This window comes from Emys orbicularis, chromosome 1 (assembly GCF_028017835.1).
Source record: "Emys orbicularis isolate rEmyOrb1 chromosome 1, rEmyOrb1.hap1, whole genome shotgun sequence".
NCBI lineage: Eukaryota > Metazoa > Chordata > Testudines > Emydidae > Emys > Emys orbicularis.
In genome coordinates, this window is record NC_088683.1 from 31,758,148 (window position 1) to 31,783,869 (window position 25,722).

The 25,722-nt window shown below is 47.4% G+C and overlaps 1 protein-coding gene across 1 annotated transcript in view; it reads right to left on the bottom strand.

The window, feature by feature from the left end:
• Positions 1 to 23,976, bottom strand: part of LAMB4 (laminin subunit beta 4) — an 87,645-nt gene extending 63,669 nt beyond the window's left edge. Inside the window, exons 1-5 of the mRNA XM_065408225.1 lie at positions 23,943 to 23,976; positions 22,263 to 22,420; positions 15,659 to 15,794; positions 5,927 to 6,000; positions 4,905 to 5,093 (exon numbers count right to left, since the gene is read on the bottom strand). Of these exons, the coding sequence (XP_065264297.1) occupies positions 4,905 to 5,093; positions 5,927 to 6,000; positions 15,659 to 15,794; positions 22,263 to 22,420; positions 23,943 to 23,976 (591 nt within the window). The remainder of the gene's footprint in view (positions 1 to 4,904; positions 5,094 to 5,926; positions 6,001 to 15,658; positions 15,795 to 22,262; positions 22,421 to 23,942) is intronic.
• Between the last annotated feature and the right edge of the window lie 1,746 nt (positions 23,977 to 25,722).

Genomic DNA, 25,722 nt, shown 5'->3' on the forward strand with positions numbered 1-25,722 from the left:
CAGAGAATTCATGGCGGGGGTGGGGGGGGGGGTGTTAGTTTGGTTCCTGCAGGGATCTTCCCTGATACCAGCCATGCGGTGGGGGGAGGGATAAAGCGATCATCCAGAGAATTGGATGGGGGGGGGGGTTAGTTTGTTTTCTGCTGCTGAAGGTTAACAGGAAAACCGCAGCACTCAATGGGCTTTGCCTGGTATGTGGGAAAGGAGGGCGCAGAAGCCGAAAGACAATGGCTTACCATGGCCGCATGCAAGCCGAATTCTGTTGCCCGGACCTGCGTCTGTGATCTCTAGCAGCAAAGCCACAGGCACTCAATATTAAGAGGCAAAATGCGACCTTGCACAGAAATCACATGTGCTATGTAATGTGAATAGTGTTGTACACCATGAAAGAGTATAAGCATTGTTCTGCAAAATGTATCTTTTTAAAATATTCTCTCCTTTTTTCCCTCCTTCCAGCAGCTGCAAATTTTTCAAGCCTCCCTCCTCCGTCCCGAAGGCTATCTCAGATAAGCCGTCGGAAAAAGAGGACGCGAGACGAGATGTTTGCGGAAATCATGGAATCCACCCGCAGTGAAAGAGCTCATCTGAATGAGTGGAAGGACACGGTTTCAAAGTATAGGAAAGATGCCAGTGAACGTGAGGACAGGAGGGACCAACATGAGGACATGAGGGACCAACGTGAGGACAGAAGGGACCAACGTGAGGAGAGGAGAGACGCTCGAGATGAGAGGTGGCGGCAGGAAGATCAGAGGAGGCAGGATGCAACGCTGGATCTGCTGGGTGAGCAAACAGACATGCTCCGACGTCTGGTGGAGCTTCAGGAACGGCAGCAGGATCACAGACTGCTTCTGCAGCCCCTGTATAACCACCCTCCCCCCTCACCATGTTCCATAGCCTCCTCACCCAGACGTGTAAGAACGCGGTGGGGGGAGGCTCCGTGCACCCTCCCATTCCACCCCAGTGGATAGCCCAAGCAAAGGGCTGTCATTATTTTAACCTTTTTTTAGTGGCCTTTTCCTTCCCTCCGATCCTCCTCCCAAACCCCACCCAGGCTACCTTCACAGTTCTCTCCCTCTTTTTATAATCAATTAATAAAGAATACGTGATTTTTAAACGATAGTGACTTTATTTCCTTTGAAACCAAACTGTGATCGAAGGGGGAGGGTGGGTTCCTTACAGAGAATGAGTCAATAAAGGGAGCGGGTTTTCATCAAGGAGAAACAAACAGAAATTTCACACTGTAGCCTGACCAGTCATGAAACTGGTTTTCAAAGCTTCTCTGATGCGCAGCGCTTCCTGGTGTGCTCTTCTAATCGCCCTGGTGTCTGGCTACGCGTAATCAGCAGCCAGGCGATTTGCCTCAGCCTCCCACCCTGCCATAAAGGTCTCCCCCTTACTTTCACAGAGATTGTGGAGCACACAGCAAGCAGCAATAACAATGGGGATATTGGTTTGGCTGAGGTCTGACCAAGTCAGTAACGATCTCCAGCTACCTTTTAAATGTCCAAATGCCCATTCTACCACCATTCTGCACTTGCTCAGCCTGTAGTTGAACAGCTTCTGACTCCTGTCCAGGCTGCCTGTGTATAGCTTCATGAGCCATGGCATTAAGGGGTAGGCTGGGTCCCCAAGGATAACTATTGGCATTTCAACATCCCCAACGGTTATTTTCTGGTCCGGGAAGTAAGTCCCTTGCTGCAGCCGTTTAAACAGAGTAGTGTTCCTGAAGACGCGAGCATCATGAACCCTTCCCGGCCAGCCCATGTTGATGTTGATGAAACGTCCCTTGTGATCCACCAGTGCTTGCAGCACCATTGAAAAGTACCCCTTGCAGTTTATGTACTGGGTACCCTGGTGCTCCGGTGACAAGATAGGGATATGGGTTCCATCGCCCCACCACAGTTAGGGAATCCCATTGCAGCAAAGCCATCCACTATGACCTGCACATTTCCCAGAGTCACTACCTTTCTAGCAGCAGCTCAGTGATTGCTTTGGCTACTTGCATCACAGCAGCCCCCACAGTAGATTTGCCCACAGTAGATTTGCCCACTCCAAATTGATTCCCGACTGACCGGTAGCTGTCTGGCGTTGCAAGCTTCCACAGGGCTATCACCAGTCGCTTCTCAACTGTGAGGGCTGCTCTCATATTGGTATTCTGGCGCTTCAGGGCAGGGGACAGCAAGTCACAAAGTTCCATGAAAGTGCCCTTATGCATGCGAAAGTTTCGCAGCCACTGGGAATCGTCCCACACCTGCAACACTATGCGGTCCCACCAGTCTGTGCTTGTTTCCCGGGCCCAGAATCGGCGTTCCATGGATAGAACCTGCCCCATTAACAACATGATCTCCAAAGCACCGGGGCCCGCGGTTTGAGAGAATTCTGTGTCCATGTCCATGTCCATGTCCTCATCACTCTTGTCGCTGCGCTGCCATCGCCGCCTGCTCCTCGCCTCGTTTTTCTGGTCCTGGTTCAGCATAAACTGCACGAGAACGCGCGAGGTGTTTACAATGTTCATGACTGCTGTCTTGAGCTGAGCGGGCTCCATGCTTGCCATGGTATGGAGTCTGCAGTGTTCACCCAGGAAAAAAGGCGCGAAACGGTTGTCTGCCGTTGCTTTCATGGAGGGAGGGGGGAGGATGTACCCAGAACCACCTGCGACAATGTTTTTTGCCCCATCAGGCACTGGGATCTCTACCCAGAATTCCAATGGGCGGGGGAGACTGCGGGAACTATGGGATAGCTATGGGATAACTACCCACAGTGCAATGCTCCGGAAATCGACGGTAGCCCCGGTACATGGACGCACACCGCCGAATTAATGTGCTTAATGTGGCCGCATACATTCGACTTTATACAATCTGTTTCCAAAATTTGAATTCTGTAAATTCGGATTAATCCCGTAGTGTAGACATACCCTAAGTAAACAAAGTGTCCCGGCCTGCCAGCAGCTTACCCTGACTGGCCGGGACAGCAACTGGTGGGGACATTTTTTGGGGGGGGGGGCGAGAAGCTGGGGGTCAGGGGAGTAACCCCTGTGACCATCCCCCACATGACCCCACCCCTAGCCCGGGACCCCCACACTCTCCCCCACAGATGTTTGAAGTTGGACACATAGCTACATTCCTAAATGAGGGCTCAAAGCACTTATAATTGTGCTTGAAGTTAAGCAGCTGCTTAAGTGCTTTGCTGACTTGTAGCAATATAGCAAAGCACGACCCAAATTGGTCCAAGGGAGCAGGGGTATGGAATTAAAGAAATAGCTAGCTCAGCCCTATGTAAAGCTGGGCTGAGGGTCAATATTACATTGATGTGCAGGATTCAGAAGGGAATGAAATGGAGAATTGCTAACAAGCTCTTCAGGATAGTAAGTAACATAAGAGACTGAAGCGGAAGAGATGAATGGGGGGGTGTCACAGGGTGACTGGGCCCTTTAAAAGCGAGTGGGGAACTGGAATCTGCTCCCTGTGACAAAGGGGAATAGAAGTTAAATAATTTAAATAGAATTCTCTTGGGTATCCTTCTATATAAATGTTTGCTGGTGAGTCTAATGCTTTTTGCAAATATGTGATCTTCATTTCCCTGAGAATAATGGTACCTGTTTTACTGAAAAATCAAAAACTGCTGTGAAATTTTGTGTAACTCTTGTTTTTAAAAAACTTACAAAAAACAAATTCCTAGTACAGTGCTTTTATAAATTTGGAAATATTTCAAGGTTAATTAATACTAAATATCAGTATATAGCAACAGAGCTAAAATGAGCAGCTACTATCTTGTATACAGTTATTAGTGATGCATTAGGACACCTAAACATTGAATTTAGCTGTGTGCGTGAGGGTTGTATGAACTAAAGCTGGGTGAATACAATATATTTATCTTCAAAAATAATTTAAACAATGGCTAATTAGTTTTTTAAATTATTTGTGAATATTTTATTGGAACATGTTCATGAAATTTGTAAATATTGGTGAGTATTCACAAATTATTTTCCCCATTTTAGATTCTGGGCAAATAATAACAAAAATGTTAATAAAATAATGCAAAATTTAATAAATATTATTTAACAAATAATATTCAGCTAGCTTTTGCATGAAGCATGATTTTTATGCATTATAAGTAGAACTATTCAAATTTTTATGACACTCAAAGGCATATGAAAGTCTGCTGGTTTCAGATTCATACATGGGAATGAAGAGTGCCAAAACATTTGAGGCCTGTGAGACTTTCAGAAAAACTGGGAGCAGAGCTTTTTGCTGTAATTAAAGTAGACTAAATTTCTGGAACCCAAGTTCCATACTGGAAGAAAGAGTATGTTGTAGGTGAAGGGAATAGGAGCAGAAAGGATGCAGGAAAACCAATGGAGGATGGTGCTAATCTAACGCTGGCCCTTCTGATGCTTCTCCGTGGCAATTGCCATCAGTGTCCCATGGGACTCAGTAAAGCTTTTGAGTCCCCTTACTGAAAAACTGGTGGGGGAGACAGAAGACCCTTTTGGGGGATTTGTTAGAGAGACCAGCCCCCAGCCCCACAGGTTGAAACTAAAGAAGGGAGCCAGCTGGCTGTCACCTGCAGATATCAGAGAATAGGCTTCTGCACAGGTCAGCGGAAGTTTAGGGGGAGTGAAGACCTGTTGTGGGGAGGGACTTACGATTTAGAGTGGAAACCTGGAGAAACTACATACTTTTGGATGAGTTTCTGTATGTGTTCATTTGAACCTGAAACTCAAAATAAAACTGAGTGGTGTTGATTTTCTTCTCAGTGTAACCCATTGCAGGCATTTCCCCTTGTAAAACCAGTGTGTGAGAAGAATCAGACGTGGAATACAAACTGGCTCGCTGATATCTCATTGGCATGAGAAGAAAATCAGTTTAATTTGAAGTAAAAAAAGCACAAACACTAAGAAATACCTGGCCTTCAGTGGAGGGCTCAATGTCTGAATATCTTGGATCACAAACAATATCTCCCACTCCTTTTGCCGGACCAGAAGGGATGTTGGGGAAAGATTCAGCACAGTTTTGTGCAAAATATCGAAATATCTTCCAGGTGTGACCATAGTCTGCGGAGCGCTCAACCAACATTGCCGCAGGCCGAAATGTCTGGAAGAAACATTGTTGCAATAATTCTTTAAACAGACTTTTGGAACAAGCTTTTAATAGAACTAAGGGTATGTCAGCAGCAAATGAAAGCAAATGGGAAGTGTGAGTGTAGCACATAGAGACATACCCGAGCTAGCTTTCATCTAGCCACACCCACCCAGGACCCTGGGCCCACACTCCAGCAGCAGCCTGTGCTGCTATGGCTTCACTTCTGTTGTTACTCAAGCTATATCAAAGTTCACATGAGTATGTCCCCGACTGCAGTGTAGATATACCCTAAATAGAAGGGTTTCTCTCTACAAGGGGAAGTTTCCTGGCAAACACTCCTTCCAAATAATGCCTTTTCCGGTTTAGCTTATGTTGCTTTCATAAGCCCTAAGGTCTGAACCTACAAGCCCTCTGCACATAGAACTCCAATAACAGCTGATGACAATTCCAAGCATGCGGGCTTGCAGGATTAATTCCCCAGTCAACTACTTGGGATACTTGATTTTCTGAAATAGACTGTCTAAGTATGAACTGAAGCTCATAAGAAACAGGGTTCATCAACTGAGTTCTCTCAGCAAAAATGAATCACTACTACTACCCAAAACTGGGGGAAATGGTGAATAAGCAATTTTAAGAGAACCAAGTAGGGGTCTTTTGGGAAAAATAGTATGTGACCATGTAATTAAAGACTATAAAATAAATCATAGACACAAAGGGGCCAAATTAATGTTGCACAGGCAACCTTAATTCTGTCATTCCTAACTTTTGAGTGCTTGACTTTGCAACCATGATGTTCTTTACATAAAGCTATGTGAAGGCTCAAGTAAAATATCTAAACAGAGTACCTTAAAAGTCAGTATAAGATGGCTGAACTGGAATAAGGTTTCTAGGTCCAGTCTAATGCTAACATGGTCAATGCCTGAAAAGGAATTAAAAAACAGTGAAGATCAGTGATGTAAAATTACTCGTCTTTCCTATGGGTACACAACCTGCTATCATGGTTTATGCAGCTGTAGGTTTTATCACAAAAACAGATTTAAATTAAAAGTAGATGCTATATGAAAAAATATATTTCTGTGGTAGGTAATTCAATCCTGCTGTAGTTCCTTTGATTCAGCTGTTGAAAATAAGTTGATTCAAGGTATCGTGCTTACAATTTCTCTATAGATAAGTTAGTTCTTTTTATCAAATGCTTCTGAAATCCTGGGTAGTTACAAATGACCAGATCTAAATCATTGTAAATCTTTGCTCCAACATTATAAATCAGAGAGAAAGAGAATGTATCGTATTGCAGCAGTTCTCAACCGGGGGGTCCGTGGCCCTCTGGGGATCCGCGAGCTGGTCTCTGGGGGTCCATGAAGCAGGGCTGGATTTAGACTGGCTGGGGCCCAGGGCAGAAAGCTTGGAGCCCCTAGCCCTGGCACCCCGTGGCGGAAGCCCTGAGCCCCAGGGCCCCGCAGGGCAGAAGCCCCAAACCCCCGCAACTGCGGGGCTGAAGCCCGAAGCCCTGAGTCCCCCTGCCCTATGGGATAGAAACTCTGAGACCCCCCCCCCACTGCCAGAGCTAAAGACTCAAGCCATGGCACCCCATGGGGCAGGAGCTCAGCACCCCGCAGGCAGAAGCCCTGAGCCCCGGTATCCCACAACTGAAGCCCTGAGGCCTGCCCCCTGGGCCCTGGAGTTTTTATAGCATGTTGGGGGTGGGGGGGACTTGGAAAGAATAAGGTTGAGAACCACTGGTTAGCATTATTCTGCTGTTTCTTCTACTTCTTCTGAGTTTTTCCTTTAGTTTTTGAGTCTCTTAGCTGGATGCCTGGCCAGCAGCCACCACTCTCTCTGCTCTGCCTTCAGAACTGGATGGCTGGAGAGTGGCAGCTGTTATAGGGTGGCTACAAGGGGGCTAAGGTAAATTTTGGGGTGGCTATAGCCCCCGCAAGGCCCCCCACTACCGCCCCTGCCACAGGGTCTCTGCTATGTGCTTCATCACTCCTGTTTGTGATGCCACTGTAGCCTGATTAATTATTACAATTATAATTATTTATTGGGATGCAACATACATTTGTCACAGATAACAGGTTCTTTTTCAGGTTGCTACTTGGAGTTAATTAAGAAGATAAAATTTGGTGAAGCAGACACAGAATCTTTAATTAACGTAGACAAATATCATTGAAATAATAGAAAAATCAGTCTGCACAAGTATAAAAATAAGATCAGTACAATAACGTGGTTTCCTGCATTTTCGTACATACAATCTTACATTGTGAAGACCATTCAAAACAAAGATGGGAAGGAAAAGTAAGTGAAGGGAGAGCTGATTCAGTTTACACTGTCTTGGGAAACTGATGAACCCCAAAATTAGGGAACTAGACTGGATCTTTTATATCCCTTCTTTGTTTAATTTTTTGAAAACCCAACCATATTTGATCATCTTCTGTGACTGTAACAGATTAATACCTATCCCTCATCAATATGTGGCATATCTGGGGTCCACAATCACGCATCTTAATATTAACAACCCACATCATAAAATCAAAGAACTGGAAGGGACCTCGAGAGGTCATCTAGTCCAGTCCCCTGCACTCAAGGCAGAGTTAAGTATTATCTAGACCAGTGTTTTTCAACCACTGTTCCGCGGCACACTAGTGTGCCGCGAGATGTTGCCTGGTGTGCCGTGGGAAAAAAATATTAAACCATGCTTGAATGTCGGAACTGGTTACTAAAATTTTTGAATCCCACCACTGATGTTAAGGACTATAAATAGCTCAGAATATCAGCTTTGTGTTCAGCCAAACAGGCCCAGGTTGCGCACTGAATAAAGTATTTTATAATTTTTCATATTTCTGTTTACTTACTATTTCATAATAAAGTAATTATAAAATACTTTCTTTGTGTTTATTTGATTCCTATTCAAGAGAATTACTTTATATATAGTCAATATAGGCACAGAGTTAAATTTTTTAACATTTTCTAATGGTGGTGTGCCTCGTGATTTTTTTCATGAAACAAGTATGCCTTTGCCCAAAAAAAGGTTGAAAAACACTGATCTAGACCATCCCTGACAGGTGTTTGTCTAACCTGCTCTTAAAAATCCCCAATGATGGAGATTCCACAACCTCCCTAGGCAATTTATTCCAGTGCTTAACCACCCTGACAGTTAGGAAGTTTTTCCTAATGTCCAACCTAAACCTCCCTTGCTGCAATTTAAGCCCATTGCTTCTTGTCCTATCCTCAGAGGTTAAGAAGAACAATTTTTCATCACTCATTTTGTAATAATTCAAGGTTTTTGTGGTCCATCTGTCTAGTAAGGAGATTGCTAAAACCCTCTCCAAAACCCCCTTCTAGCAGAATTCTTTGGTGTGCTGTATTCTTTGTGTTTACTTGTTTGTCCTTCCAAATGAGAGTGCAGAATTTATGACCAGTGGTTACTGTCTTAGACCTGCCCTTTTCTCACCTGAAATGGAGCTGTTAGCATAATTACTTCCACAAGGCCTTGCACTAATAACAGGCCTTAGAGCAGGGCCAGTGCAACCACCAGGCGAACTTAGGGTTACCATACGTCCGGATTTTCACGGACATGTCCGGCTTTTTGGGCCTCAAATCCCCGTCCGGGAGGAAATCCCAAAAAGCCGGACATGTCCGGGAAAATAGGGAGGGAGGGGCCGGCGGTGCTCGGCCAGGGGCCGGAGCCGCTGGGGCCGGCAGTGTTCGGCCGGGGGGCGGGGCCGGGCCGGAGCCGGCGGTGCTCGGCCGGGGGCCGGGGCCGGGCTGGGGCCGGCGGTGCGGGGCCGGGGCCGGCGGTGCTCGGCCGGGGGCCGGGCCGGGGCCAGCAGTGCTCAGCCGGGGGCCGGGGGCCGCACCGGGGCCGGCGGTGCTCGGCTGGGGGCCGGGCCGGGGCTGGGGCCGGGGCCAGCGGTGCTTGGCCGGGGGCCGGGGCCGGGGCCGGCAGTGCTCGGCCGGGGGCTGGGGCCGGGGCCGGGGCCGGCAGTGCTCGGCCGGGGGCCAGGGCCGGGCTGGGGCCAGCGGTGCTTGGCCGGGGGCCGGGGGCCGGCGCCCCAGGGCCCGAGCCAAGCCGGGCGGGAGACGCCGGGGCCATAGCCTCTTGGCCTGGGCCGGCCTGCCGGCCGCCAGAGGGAGCCACTCGGCCGGGGGGGCTGGACTGGGCCGCGCCTCCTCGCGCCCCCCCCACCCCAGCCCCAGCCCCAGCTTACCTGCTGCCTGCTGCCTGCCTGCTTCAGGCTTCCCGCGAATCAAATGTTCGCAGGAAGCAGCGGAGTTGGGGCGGGGCGGGGCTGGGGGCAGAGTTGGGGCGGGGGCGGGGCCCCGTGGAGTGTCCTCTTTTTGGACACTTAAAATATGGTAACCCTAGGTGAACTAGGCACTGTCCTAGGGCTGCAAGTGGTTGGGGGGTGCCCCGGGCTGTCCTCAGGCATAGGCAGCTGGGTAGGGCACCTGAAAATTTGGGGCACCACTGGGTCTTAGTGTCCACCCTACTAGTTTTCTGTTCTGACCCTTCCTGCAGGCTCTGAGTCTTCCTGGGAAGGGGATCTAGTAGTTATAAGAGAAACAGTCTCCAGCCTGCCAGACCTATTAGCACAACACTGAAACTGTTAAAGAGCCATTCAAGGGGTAATGAAGACATTTAACAGGCATTTGCCAACCCCCAGGTATCTACTGTCAGTTTCTGAATGTACTGACAAAAACATGACTGTAATATTTACTCAGGCCTTGGCTACACTCGCGGAGGCAGCGCTGCCATGGCAGCACTGTGAAGTGCGAGTGTAGTCGCGCCGCCAGTGCTGCGAGAGCTCTCTCGCAGCGCTGCAAGTACTCCACCTCTCCGAGGGGAATAGCTTGCAGCGCTGCAGGCGCTGATTACACTGGCGCTTTACAGCGCTGCACTCGCTGCGCTCAGGGGGGGTGTTTTTTCACACCCCTGAGCGCAGCAAGTGCAGCGCTGTGAATTGCCAGTGTAGCCAAGGCCTCAGAACATGTCAGTCTACAGGACCTTAGTTTAAAATTTGCTTTAAAAATATTTCATTAGTGAGTTGGTGAAGATTATAAAATCACATCTCTAAAAAATCCTTGCATAGATTTTTAGATGCACAATCATCTTTAGCCTTAAATGCTTGGATCTTCAGACATATGGTTTTTTAAATAAATTCTTCAAAAGACCGCCCTTATCTAAAATACACATTTTAATTACTATAGGAAAAAAAACTTACTTCCAAAGTCTTCCTGTCCTTTCTGTCCATCCATTTCTCCCTTCACCCCCTCTCCCTCCCCACCCTCATTGAAGGAAGCAACAGCCCTTTGCTTCCAGATGGCTGGACAGTTTCCCTTTCTTTACTTCTGACTATCTGATGAACTAGTTTTAAGCAAAATCAGTACCTTAGTAAGATATAAAATCCTTTGTTATGCCTAAAATCTTTGGAAACATTTTTTTTAAAGTTGGTGAAATTTCATAAACATGTGTATTGTTATGGAGATCACACACAGTAAATTAGTGTTCCCTTTTTCTAAAAGCAATGAACATTGTTATGAACACACTAAACCTCTGTGACTGATTAATTTAAAATAATGTCTGTTTCAGTGAGTTAAATATGTAGTAATCTGGAATGATTACTTTATGAAGGCTAAGAGTACATTTAAAATATAAAATCAGCTTAGAAATACTGATTAAGAAAATGTAAAACAGAGAAGAGCTGCATCATGTATTCCATAATATTTAATGTTGTATTCAGCAAGACAGCTGACTCGCCCTTACTTCAAAGTTTTTGCAAATAAATGTCTGACAAACTTCAGGGCATATCAAAAAACCTGTGACTGACATTTTTTATTCCCAAGTTTAGTGTTTTTAATTAAATACCTTCTGCATGTCCATTCTGCGTGAGGGAGAGGGTACAGGGGTCTCTGCAGAGAACTGTGACTCTCCGCCACCGTGAGGCTGGCTGGGCGTCTTGTTGTTCTTTCTGCCTTGTCCCTCCGCCCCTGCCCCCGCTGGGCTGCAAGCTCAGGCTGCCATTGGGCATAGGGGCACCAGTTTAATAATACTGCATAGGGCTTGCAGGGGGGGTGAGCCCCAGCCATGGAGGAGCCGGCGCGGGGCAGGGGGGCAGGAGCTCTGCAAAGGCGGCGGCGCCACTAGAGGGGAGCAGTCACGCCCCCCGCCCATCCTGCGACCTGGCCCCCCCCTTGGGGGCCCTTCAGACTGCAACAGATGCATGCGGGCAGAGGCCCCCATGCGCTCCCCAGCTCCCCCCTCGCCACGCTTGGGATCTGCGGCTCCCAGGCATGTGAGCTGCTGCTGGGGCGTGGGGCCCTGAGACTGCTCCGGGAGAGGGAGGGGCAGTGGCAGCTCACACTCCCTGGAGCCGCAGAGCCCGAGCGCGGCGAGGGGGGAGCCGGGGGGGTGCACGGGGGCCTCTGCCCGCATGCATCTGCTGCAGGAGCCCCCAGAAGGCAGCTCCTCCCTGCCAAGCTGCTGCAGCGGCCCAAACCCTGCAAAGCCAGTGAGTGGACTCGGGGCGGGGGCCACCGGGGTGGGGCGGGGAGGGCTCATCAGGGGGGAGCTGTGCAGCCTTCAGGGGAGTTCAGGGGGTGGGGAGGGAGGAACCTGATCTGGGGAGCAGCCCCTGGGCATGACTGGCCCCTTGGCTCTATAAAGGCTCGTTAGGATTTGCCCCTCAATGAACCGATGTTACCGGGGGAGGAGGGGGGGCAAGGTGGAAGTTTCGCCTAGGGCGCAAAATATCCTTGCACCGGCCCTGCCTCAGAGTAAGAGTCATAACTTAATGGTAGACGGTAGGGTGACCAGACGTCCCGATTTTATTTGCTTCTTTGTCCCGCGTCCCGACCAATGTTTGGTCAGGACACTGGACAAAAAAGAAATTTTGCCCTCCGCTCTGGCGCTCGCGCCCCCCCCCCGCCCCGGCTCCGCCCCCTCCTTCCCCCATTTGCTTCCTCCCCAAATCCCCGCCCTGGCCCCGCCTCTTCCCCAACCACGCAGCATTCCTCCTCCCTCCCAGGCTTGCAGCATGGCGGAGCAAGCCTGGAGGGAGGGGGTGGCGGCGGTGCCTGGATCCTGGAGCTGGTGCGTCAGCTCCGGCACCCAGGCACCGGGTGGGTAAAGGGGGGCTGGCAAGGGAGGGAGACGGGGGGCTCAGCTGTGAACCCCCCCGCCGCGCCAGAGGGCTTCTGCCCGGGCTGCTGCACCCGGGGCCGGGAGCGCAGCCTGGAGGCTGCTCCAGCCCTGCAGCCCGTGGGGCAGCGCGGTGGGTCCGGTCGGGGGCAGCGCGGAGCGGGCAGGGGCCAGGTGGGCGGCGCGGGGGCATGGGCCGAATCCCTGCTGCTGCCGGGAAGCCCCGCACCTCTCCCTCCCGCTCGCGGCTGCGGCTCCTTCCCGGCGGGATGCGCCCCCCGGCCTGCCCCGCGCACATGCGGCGCGCGTCCAGCTGCTCCTTCCCGGCGGGAGGGAGACTAGGCGCGGGGGATGCGCTCCGCATGTGGCCGAGGCAGCGGGAGGCGCGTCCTGCCGGGAAGGAGCCACAGCCGCGAGCGGGAGGGAGAGGCGTGGGGCTCCCTGGCAGCAGCGGGGATTCGGCCTCTGCTGCCCACCCGGCTCCTGCCCGCTCCGCGCTGCCCCCGCCCGGACCCACCGCGCCCCGCATATGCCCATGGCGGGCCGGGGGGTGGGAGGCTCCGCTGGGAGGGCAGCGCGCGGGCCGGGGCCTGCTAATGCCCCAGGCCCCTTTAAAACTCCTTTTTTTTTTTTTGCTCCGCCCCCCCCTTTTTTTTTCCTCCGCTCCTGTCCCGATATTTTATACTACTAATCTGGTCACCCTAGTAGACGGTGACCACAGGGAACACAGCAGGAACATGGAAGTAACCACCATAAACCAGTTTGGACAAGAAGTGGCAGGTTTGAGAATGAGCTAATTGGCATTAATATGTACGGATACTCTATCTTATAGAATAAGTGCACCCCAATATTATGCGGAGGAGGAATTTAGATTTGGGCATGGAAGGCTGGGTATTTGCATGAATATTCATGCTAGTGCTCAGGCCCTATGACAGGGCAAAGCACTATGTGGCATTAGCAGCGGTTCTCAACCAGGGCTCCGCAGCCCCTGGGGAGCCGTGAGCTGGTTTCAGGGGGTTCACAAAGCAGGGCTGGCTTTAGAAGGGATGTGCCCAGGGCAGAAAGCTCGGAGCCCCCAACCCTGGCACCCCACAGCTGAAACCCGGAGTCCCCCCAACTGCAGGGCTGAAGTTGCAGAAGCCCCGAGCGTGCCCCTCCCTGCCATGGGCTTAAAGACCCTCAAGCCTTGGTGCCCCATGGGGCAGGAACCTGGCAGCCCGTGGGCATGGGCGGCAGGTGAAGCTTCCCCTGGGGGAGTCTAGCTCTCCTTGTCCCGCTTCTTCCGCCCACAGCCCTACCCACACTCCACCCCAAGTCCCACCCCCACTCCCGCTCAGCCCCCTCCCTGCCTGGCCCCCCCACTGCTGCGTTCCTCCTCTCCTTCTCCCCCACCCCCGTGAGGTCCCCACCACCTGCAGCTTGCCGCATCCATCCTCTCTTCCCCCATCCCCCACAAGGCCCCTGCCACTCACTCCTCTCCTCCAACCCCCCTCCCCTGCAAGGCCCCCCTGGCCTGCCACTCACTGTGTCCCTTCTCTCCTCTACACCCCCTTCCCTGTGAGGCCCCCACTGCCTGCCGGGATGTGGCAAGTGGCGGGTTGGGTGGTCCTCATGGGGGAGGGGAGGTAGAAGAGAGGTGGGACATGGCGAGCAATGGGGAACTCTGGAGAGGGGGAAGGGAAGTGGGGGAGGGGAAGTGGAGGAGAGGGGGGATTCAGCCAGGCAGGTGCAGGCAATGGGGGCCTCGGGGAAGAGGCGGAGCAGAGACAGGAAGAGGTGGAGTGCAGGCGGGCGCACCACGGCCCAGGTGTTCGCTGGCAGGGCAGCGGCAGCTGCGCTGGGGAGGTTTAGCCTCCCCTGGCCTATTATACCCACCACCTATGCCTGGCGTAGAAGCGCTAGCCCTGTTACCCCTAGGGTGACCAGAAGTCCCGATTTTATCGGGACTGTCCCGATATTTACTTGTTTGTCCCGCGTCCCGACCAATGTTTGGTCAGGACACTGGACAAAGAAGCAATTTTTGCCCTCCGCTCCGGCTCGCGCCCCCTCCTTCCCCCATTGGATAGCTCCCCAAATCCCCGCCCTGGCCCCGCCTCTTCCCCACGCACGCCGCTTGCGCGCCGATCAGCTGCATGGCGGCAGCGCAAGCGCTGGAGGGAGGCTGGACACCAGCGTGTGTGGCGCGGCCACCATGAAGATTAAGAAGGTGGTGCGGTGCAGCAGCTGCGCCTGGAGGCCAGCGGAGGAGGGATGTGTGGAGGGGGGATGGAGGGAGGAGTGTCGGGCAGTTGCTCCGAGTCCGCGCCTCTCTCTTGGCGCGGCGGCTGTGGGGAGGTCTGGGGTGCGGGCGCTGTAACCCAAAACCTCCCGCCTGTGAGTGGAGCGGAGGCGGCGGGGGAAGAAGGAAGCAGCTCGGCTCGGCAGTCCCACACACACCAAGGGGGGAGCGCTCCGGTTTGTTCACTGGAGCTTATGGCAGCTACAGGGTGGGGAAGGGGGGGTCTGTGCCTCCTTTGTGGGGCTGTCTCGGCCCCAGGTGGGTTCTCGCTGCCCCCTGCTCCTGCGGCCTTCCCGGCCCCACCCCCCCGGGACTTTGCCTCCTGCACCAGCCTTTGTGTGCGGCCGCACCACACACGCTGGTGTCCGGCTTCCCTCCAGCGCTTGCGCCGCCGCCATGCAGCTGATCGATGCGCAAGCAGCGTGCGTGGGGAAGAGGCGGGGCCAGGGCGGGGATTTGGGGAGCTATCCAATGGGGGAAGGAGGGGGCGGGGGCGCGAGCCAGAGCGGAGGGCAAAAATTGCTTCCTTGTCCAGTGTCCCGACCAAACATCGGTCAGGACGCGGGACAAACAAGTAAATATCGGGACAGTCCCGATAAAATCTGGACGTCTGGTCACCCTAGGTACCCCATGGCTGAAGCCCCAAGCCCCCAGCTCTCCAACCCCATGGCTGAAGGCCAGGGCCGGCTCCAGCATTTCTGCCGCCCCAAGCAAAAAAAATAATAAAATAAAATAAAAAGCCGCGATCGCGATCGGCGGCGGCAATTGGGGAAAAAAAGAAAAAAAAAAAGCCGCGATCGGCGGCGGCAGTTCAGCGGCAGGTCCTTCGCTCCTAGAGGGAGTGAGGGACCTGCCGCCCCCGAATTGCCGCAGGTGCTGCCCCTCTCCCTTGGCCGCTCCAAGCACCTGCTTTTTAAGCTGGTACCTGGAGCCGGCCCTGCTGAAGGCCCAAACCCTCCACATGGCCAAAGCCCTGGGCCGCACCCCCACTCTTGGGCCCTGGAGTTATTTTAGCATGTTGGGGGAGAGGGGGCCTCAGAAATAAAATGGTTGAGAACCCCTGCCATATTGTCTTATAGTTTCATAAAGTGATGATTGCAAATATTGATTAGAATAAGCTAAACTAGCCAAGTTAGGAAACATTACTTGACTGTAACCTACCATTTTCTGACTGCCACCACTTCTTTTTCCGGTCTGGCTCAAAAGTTGTGATAATATTTTCAATTGGGTGACTGTTGGGATGGGCATAGGGATTATATGGGTATCTGGAATCACAAAGGAAGCATTTCTGTTCACCCTAAAAAACAGAATAAGCAAGACAAACTATCAGTGCAATCTCTGCCCCCATTGTCCAGTAGATTAGCACATGCCTCGGTGTTTTCAGGATTGGGGCCTGTCTCTTGGAACCTGATTCTGCCAACACTCATGCACACACTTAACTTTACGTGTGAGTAGTCTCATTGAGCCCAGTGGGCTGTCTCATGTGCAAAAAAACCACATGTGCATACTGTAGGACGGGGGCCTTGGTTAGCCAGAGCCCAAATTTGGGGACCATCAGGGCATGCCAGAAGAATACCTGTTTCCCCCAGTTTTTTCTGAGGAGGGGGAGCTTAAAAGGAAAATGTGAATCAATTTGTGATGGTGTTTGGTACTGATGTCAGGAGGAGCTTGTTTCATGGGCAGGGAGTTGCCAAGAGGGAACTTTATTAGCAAATTAAAAACTCTTTTATCTCTTTTGTTACCGGTGCATAAAGTTTTTCAGCACCGGCAGTGTGAGAGAGAGCATAATGAGATTCTGGCGTGAGGACCGGGGAAGGATTTGTGCTCGTAAGGCTGGAGAGGCTCTTGGAAGGAGAACCTATTAAACTGTTATTAAAAATTAAATTATGTTCTTAAAAATTAAATTGGTTCACAAACAGATATCTGAACAGCTGATTCTAACAGATTCATCCTTGGCTGCACATTGCTATTAAGACACCAAATACAAGTAACACATTTATGCCAATATGAAGCTGGCTAGCAGCCTCAGGAGGAGGCCAGGTGATCCTTTTTCTTTATCCTGCTTGGAAGGCTGGGTGTTCTACTCACTTATGTTGTATATAAAATGTTTGCGTGTTTTTAAAGTGTATAATCCCCAGGGAATTAGTAAATATTGTACAGAATATATACACGTATGTATGTAACGTATATAATTATTTCATAGATTGTAAACACTAATGAATTTATATTATATGCAACCATTACTACAGTGTGTCTGATCCTGAATGTGTGTATATATAAATAGAAAAAATATCCCACACACTTCATTTTAAAATGATACTTTTATAGAAAGCTAAAGCTACAAAAATGCTTAGTAGGGGTGGAGATCACCAAGCCTCAGGTTTGTATGGACATGTATAATATGATACTGACTTTGCTTACTTTGACCTTGCCTGGTAGATTTTTGCTCTCTACATGACAAGCATATGCTTGTTTTACATAGCAAAATCTGCCAGGTTACGTTAATCTCTGAAATTTGCAGTTTTACACCTTCTCCAATAGCACTTTTTCTTCTTTTCCTTGTAAAATTTGTACACGTACTAAGTAGACTAATATTTTAAATCACATATTTTACATAAGCATGCAATTTAGAAACATACAGTCACACTTTATAAACAGGACTAAAATATATACAGTGCTCTCTTTCTAAACATAAATATCAAGCTGTGTTTTGAATCTTGAATCAGAATTTTCAATAAAATGTTCAGATCAAGTCTTCAATGGGATTTCTTAAAGTGCCTAAAGTTAATCACCTGCATAAATCTTTGTTGGACTGTGGCCTATTCTGTTCCCTCTGTTACTCTGGATTTTCATTAGAACAGTATCATAACATTATTTCTAATGATGTTTCAGCAAGCTGCCAATTATGCACACAAAATCAGAGAACACACACTGAGCATGCAATCCCAAAATGCTATTGCTGAAACAATGTATTCTAATTTCAGTAACAATCTTTATTCATCTGCCCTCCTTTATGTTATTGATTAGGCCAGGGCACTTAGTACTTTGCATCTTCCATTTGATGGCCTCAAACTGAATCTCACAACAGCCCTGTGTATGGAAGTATTAGTATCTTCATTTTACAGATGAAGAAACTGAGACACATAGAGGTTAATAGTACAAACTATTTATAGAACATTTTCAGTGTACCTGACACTTTACAAAACATAAAGTCATACTCTCTGCTCCATAGAATTAACAATTTAAGGGGAGAAAACCTTAGAGGAAACAACAGATGAGATACTGGTTACAGCAAATGAGGGTGTGGAGAGATTATTGGTGAGTACAACATGGTAGCAATGATTGTGGGGACAAAATGGGTTTTAAGAAGAGATTTGAGAGGTCATGGGGGTGGGGATTGTCCGAGCCTTGGTTCTTCCCCCCTCCCCTCCACTCCCTGTCCTATGCATGGAGGGAATGTAATCAACATCCTTTTCCAGGGCTGTGGTTACCCCTCCCTCTGAAGCAATATGATACAGGATTGGAAATTATGGGGATATGGATTAGTGATATGGGAATTAGTAGCTTTCTGCTGTTCACCTGCTGTAATATCTTTGTTGATCAAATACAAATGTTGACAATCATTTTTTCAGTTAATGTTATGTTCTCAGAAATAAAATAAAATAATAATAAGCAGAAATATCACAAAAAATCCAATGTAAAACAACGTTCACACGGGTGTTCTCATTCGTGTAGCTTTCTTGGAGACAGATTCTAACTTGAGGTGCTCAGTTGTACCATGTTCACTAATCACAAATATTTACAATAACAGCTTTTCTCTTGTAAGAACCCCTGACATGGGTCACCAATGGGAAAAGAATGCAGGACTCTCATTGGTTAAAAATGCTGGCCTTGCTCCAGCAAAGCAATTATTTTAGCATGTGAGTAGTTTCATTGACTCCAGTGGGAATATTCACATATGTTAAGTTATGCATATACTGAAGTCCTTTGCTGCATTGGGGCCAGAGTGCTCAGCACCTTATAGGGTCAAGCCCCCAAAGCACAGGCCTTCACTCTTTGAGCTGAAGGAATAACCCCATTAGGTGGTAGCAGTAGTAGGCTCTTATCCTCTATGCAAAATAATAACTAGAGAGGACATGACACTTAACCAGTGTCAGATCACACAAATCATTGTGCTAATGTCTCAAGAATGGCTGTTCATCTTAACAATATCATATTCACATGATATTAAATAACAAATAAAAGGAAGTTCTTCTTCACACAGCACACAGTCAACTTGTGGAACTCCTTGCCTGAGGAGGTTGTGAAGGCTAGGACTATAACAGCGTTTAAAAGAGAACTGGATAAATTCATGGAGGTTAAGTCCATTAATGGCTATTAGCCAGGATGGGTAAGGAATGGTGTCCCTAGCCTCTGTTTGTCAGAGGGTGGAGATCGATGGCAGGAGAGAGATCACTTGATCATTACCTGTTAGGTTCACTCCCTCTGGGGCACCTGGCATTGGCCACTGTTGGTAGACAGGATACTGGGCTAGATGGACCTTTGGTCTGACCCAGTACGGCCGTTCTTATGTTCTTATGTTCTTATCAAGGGTAGGCATGAGCAAACAAGATTATTCACTATTCATTATTTCTCATTCCTCAATCTCCTGGTTAAAAAAGTTGCAGTAAACAACATGTGCATCTAAGGCCACACAAAACAAATATCAGAGTAAATCGTTATAGGGAATAGTTCATGAATAACCATGTTGCCTGAGAATTGTTCATTCAAACTATTTGGTGGATAATTACAAAAAGTGAAGAGATTCACAGAAAATAGGACTAATTCACAAACTATTTGAGAATGGAAAAAGTGGTTAAATTCATCAGATCATTGATTTACAATGAATAAGATGACCAGCACTAGCTCGATATGCACCATCTGACTATCTTAGTTCTGGAGTATATTATACTTTAAACATGTCACAGCACTTGACCAGAAGGTGATAAATAGTAATTTTAAAATTACCTCTAAAATGAGCAATGTCTCATTAACTTCCTCTGCAGTTCACATCTGGTATTTAGTGAAAAATATTTTTTTCTCATGATTATTTATTAACTTCATGGGACTATGTCCTACAGACCTTGCTCAGGGAAACTCCCATTTATATCAGTAGGAAGTTTGATAACAGGCAATGACTGTTGGATACGCAGAGCCCTATCCATCACTTCCCTGTCGCCTACGCTCAGCTGCACAGAGATGTGGGTCCCTTCAGAGCTGGGCTCCAGGGCATACACAGGGTGCAGACACCCTCCATACGTTTCTACGCATCTGGCCCCTTATGTGGCAATGCCAGACTGATTTTAGTGCAGGCAAGGCCCACTGCAGCCAGGTGGAAGGGGACAAGATGCAGCTATCAAGATAATGAGTTTATCTAGTGCAAACAGCTTTGAATTCATTGCAACTCACTGAATTACAACAACCCAAATAAATGTGTCGCAATGTCAGAACTGACAGTTTTAGCAGCTTTTTCGGGGGAGTGCTATGTTTGCTCATGCTGGCTCCTATTCCTCTCTGACGTTCACAAAACTGTCCGGGAAATCAGCCTAACCTCCCTGCACAGTGAAAGAGCTTACATACGCTGTTATGTTTTTCATAAGAATGGTTGCTCAATTAATTACTTTTTATTTTAAATTACACAACAAAACAGCAACATAAGAGAGCACATTGTGTATGTGTCTCCTCTGCAACACTCTACATCTAAACTGAACACAAAATGGCAACTGCATCCAGCAGACTCTTAGGCGTAGAACCCCGAAGGTATTTAGGTGCTTAACACCATTGAAATCAGTAGGAGTTAGGATTAGATCCTGAAAGGCATTTAGACACCTAAAAGATTTATAGGTGCAGTACACAAGAAACAAAATCTTGCCACTGGGGGTATATCTACACTTTGGGCTGGAGGTGTAATTCCCAGCATGAGAAGACATACCCAGGCTAGCCCACTAAAGGTAGCACATAGCTGTGGTGGCATGAGCCATGGGAAGAGTTAGCCACCTCAAATATATGCTTAGCATCTTGGATAGGTATGTACTTGGGTGGCTAGCCCCTCACTCCGACACGGCTACACTATTTTTAGTGGGCTGGCTCAATCAGACCTAGTGAGGGCATGTCTCCTTGAACTGGAATTCACACCTCCAGCTTGAAGTGTAGACATAGCCTTACAAAACTACATTCTTCACATGCATAAATGCCCATCAGACTGACAAATACTGTGTATGTTTGCCTTTATGAGGCATTTTACAGGAAAACTACTTGAGGATGGCAGCAGCAAAGTGTCACTGGAGATTCATGTATTCATTTGTGAATACATTGAGTAGTCATGGGATAAGAGGGAAGGTCCTCTCATGGATCAGTAACTGGTTAAAAAACAGGCTACAAAGGGTAGGAATAAATGGTCAGTTTTCAGAATGGAAGGAGGTAAATAGCGGTGCCCCCCAGGAATCTGTACTAGGACCAGTGCTGTTCAACATATTCATAAATGATCTGGAAAAAAGAGGTGAACAAAAAAGAGGGGGCAAACTTTGCAGATGATAGAAAACCTACTCGAGATAGTTAAGTCCCAAGCAGACTACAAAGAGCTACAAAAGGATCTCACAAAACTGTGTGACTGGGCAGCAAAATGGTAGATGAAATTCAATTTTGATAAATGCAAAGTAATGCATATTAGAAAACATAATCCCAACAATGCAAACAAAATGATGCAGTCTACATTAATTGTTAAAACTCAAAAAAGATCTTGGGAGTCATTGTGGATAGTTCTCTGAAAACATCCGCTCAATGTGCAGTAGCAGTCAAAAAAGCGAACGGAATGTTGGGAATCATTAAGAAAGGGATAGATAAGAAGACAGAAAATATCATCATGCCACTATATAAAGCCATGGTACACCCACACCTTGAATACTGCGTGCAGTTCTGATTGCCACATCTCAAAAAAGATATACTAGAATTGAAAAAGGTACAGAGAAGGGCAAAAAAGAAAAAAAGATTTAAGGGTATGGAAGTTTAAAAAGACTAGGACTTTTCAGTTTGAAAAGAGATGACTAAGGGGGGATATGATTGAGGTCTATACAATCATGAATGGTGTGGAGAAAGTGAATAGGGAACTGTTATTTTCTCCTTCACATAACACAAGAACTAGGGGTCACCTTGTGAAATTAACAGGCAGCAAGTTTAAAACAAACAAAAGGAAGTACTTCTTCACAGTACTTCCTTGAACAGTCAATCTGTGGAACTTGTTGCCAGGGAATGTTAACTGTAACAGGGTTGAAAAAAGAACTAGATAAATTCATGGAGGATAGTTCCATCAATGGCTATTGGCCAAGATGGTCAGGGATGCAACTCTATACTCTGGGTATCCCTAGCCTCTGACTGCCAGAAGCTGGGAGTGGACGACAGGTGATGCATCACTTGCTGATTGCCTGTTCAGTTCATTCCCTCTGGGGCACCTGGCATTGGTCACGGTCAGAAGACAGGATACTGGGCTAGATGGACCATTGGTCTGACCCAATATGACCATTCTTATGTTCTTATGTCTCACTGATGCATTGCCATTTCTGTTGAGAAATTAAACATCATCCTGAAGGCTACTACCAAGCTGTCTTCCTGCCCTAACAGAATATATACTTTCACCAGGTATATTTCTTGTTATCTGCTAATTATTTAAACATATCTAGAAGCATCTTCTTATAATGTGCAGCTATTTTATAAATAAGAATAAACCAACCTCAAGGTAGCCTATAATGCAGTATTTCTGAGGGCCAGTCAGTCCACAAACTGATGAGGCTGTTAGTTGCTCACTGCGACCCACTAGAAGATCTCCAATGGTTGGATGACAAGAGCCACTATCACAGTCATCCTCTGCATGCAGGAGACTTAACAGCACTGAACACAAAAGAAGACAAATACAGCTGTAATGATGTGACATGCTCAGCTATATGCTCCAGAGAAAAGCAGCTACACTGCAACATCACCTGAGTTGTCCTTTGTCTACACTTTCCTTTTGTCCTTTGGTAAAGCTGCTTGACAGGATGCAAAAGAGCTTCTCTAATTCATAGGTTCATAGATTCCAAGACCAGAATGGACCATTTGTCTGACCTCCTGTATAAGACGGGCCATAGGAACTTCCCCAAACTAATTCTTGTTTGAAATAGAGCATGTCTTTTAGAAAAACATCCCATCTTGATTTAAACGTTGCCAATGATGGAGAATCTACCACAACCCTTGGTAGGTTGTTCCAATGGTTAATTACCCTCCCCATTAAAAATGTGTGCCTTATTTCCAGTCTGAACACACCTGCTGCAGATCATTATAAATAAATTGGTAACTAGCATATTGCACATCAGTGCTAAAATTTTGATCAATATTACATTGTGCAGTAAACATGTGAAACTGCCAGGCAGTTGCTTTGTGCTTCATATGTAGATATAGCAGGCATTGATGCAGTATTATTGATAACATCACAGGTGACCCCATGAACACGGCCAGATTCTGATCTCATTTACATTAATATAAATCTGGAGTAACTCTGCTGATTTCGATTGAGTTGCTCCAGATTTATACCAGTGTAACTGAGACTGGAATCCAAGTCAGTGATTCCTTAGCTTGTCAGATTGCTTGAATTGAACCCCTAGCTTTTTCCAGGAGAAGATGGAAGTTTAGGAACAGAAAATAATTAGGAATCAGATAATCACAAAGCTTTATGGCTTGCTTTGCCCGACATGACTTTCAATATTTTCCTCCCAGTAAGTTAAGATTTTCCTTGCAGGGTTTTACCCTTTTAAGCAAGTTCTGTCCTGAAACATTGAACAGGAATGGAAGCCTTGGAGGCATCATTGTTTAACTCTGCTTGGCTCAACTTCTGATAAAAATTGTGATCTAGGATTCTAAGGGAAACTAGAGACATTATTAATGCAGTTTTAGAAATAGCAGAATAGCATCAATTAAGAGTGTTTGTAGGGAGTGCTGAAACTGTCAAACTTCAATTTATGGCTTAGGATATATTTCAGACAGGCAGCTTATTTACAAGCATTTTCAGTGGTCAAGTAATAGGAGTGTTTGATTAATCTGCCCTGCTTTGCTTCCCAGATTCACATTTATCAACTGTTGGCAGGCATGGGTTACCTGTTTTAGGGCCTGACCCAAAGCCTATTGAATACAATGGGAGTGTTTCCTTTGACTTTAATGAACTTTGAATCAGGTCTTTGGAATGGAGGTGCTGGAAAGAGGAGTTATTGTAGTGTTGCACCTGTGTCTAACCAGGACTATATTTCAGTAGAATTTAATAACCATTTAAAACACTAGAGGAAAGATGAAGCAATGTAATGAAAGGCTGGGAAAATATGTAAATTACACAATATTAACCAAAAAGGTTTAGCCTGGACATGTGTAAAGTATTTGCACTTACCAAACTTTAAAAGAATGATCAGCTCAAGCCACATTCTTTTATGTGACAACCAAACTAATTGGATACCTGCAGGAGGAAAAGAAACCTGTTATGACATTTAACATTTTGCCTCATCAAACCTCTCCTAATTTGTACATTATGCTCAGAGCTGCCTTATATTAACTGATACCACTGAAATAAAACTACAAACAGATGAAAAGAAAATACAGGCTTTGATTTCCTGCTAGTGACTAACAGCTACATCAAAGCAAAAGAACATCTCAAAATTGCTTTTGATAAGATTTCAAAAGGTTATTGACACTTAAAAATAAAAATAAAATGCTATAAGCAGAAGTCCCATCTTATCATTTAAATATAACCCATTTAACCTTAAACAGATCAAGTGAGGCATGATAATTGTCTCATGCCCATATGCAGAGCAGAAACGATGTTATGAGTGAGTAATTAAGCATATGCAATGAGGAAAATAGTTAATAGCCCTGGACCAGGTGCTCATGCCCTGCAGAAAGACTTGTGGAAGGGGAATCATCGGGAAACAGAGGTTTTTCTTGTGAGATTTTCTCTGCATCCTTCCCTCCAAGGGAAGGATTAGCAATCAGAGTGGGGGAGAAGCGAGACCTATAAATCCCAGGGGTCTCGGAGAAAGCAGATGGCAGTCTCTGTGCCTGCTTGCCTGACACCTCAAATGAAGCCATGCTGTCCCCAGTGTACATTATAACCTACTCCCTTTCAAGAGGGGCAAGCAGACACAGAGGACTTGTTGATACTGCTTGTAGCCAGGGCCGGCTCCAGGCACCAGCTTGTCAAGCAGGTGCTTGGGGCGGCCGCTCAGGAGTGGGGCGGCACGTCCAGCTATTTGGCGGCATTTCGGCGGACGGTCCCTCACTCCAGCTTGGAGCGAAGGACCTCCCGCCGAATTGCCGCCGCAGATCGCAATCGCGATCGCGGCTTTTTTTGTTGTTTTTTTTTGGCTGCTTGGGGCGGCCAAAACCCTGGAGCCGGCCCTGCTTGTAGCATTAACTTCTGTGGAGTTGCAGAGAATAGCAGCTTTCCAATTTCATCCCTGATCCTAATTCCCACACAGCCCTTGCCATGTGGCGTGAGCTAAGATGAAATTTCACAGGATACCAGGGTAGGGGCATTTCAAGCATTTCAATGGAACTAGTCACATGAGTAAAGTCATTTACTTATTTGCAGGTTTGGGTCCTATGCAAGCATAGTTTGCAATCTCCATAATTACACAGCTATTTTAGCTATAATAGTTGGAAAAAATTATAAAAGGACAACCAGCCTTCTGTGCTCTGTGCTGGGCTCTCATTATTTCAGTTCCCCCTAACGTACAGCAGCTTTGAAGGATCTTGAAGAACTATGTATGAGAAGTTGAATAACCTTTGTGCAGTTGTGCCTTTTGCTATCTAGTTGTAAAGGGAATTTCCAGCAGACCCAATTTCCTATGGCATAATTCAGCAAACATTTTCCTGTTGAGCTGAACTTCAAAATTTGATACTGTATGAAAATAACAGACAGACCTAAGTACAATTTTAAATACTGCCACTGAACAGCACTTGGACTTATAGTAAGATACGTGTCAACAGTAACCTGTCTATCTATCTAGGTAGCTGTATGGCCCCATCACTACTACAGTATCTGAATTACTAATATTATAAAGTGCTGCACTAACAATATTCACTGAAGCCTACCTTTGCTGTTGCATTGGTTTAACATGTGAAATGACAATCAGCAAAAATGACATGCTGTAGCTCAATGCATAGCAGGAAAG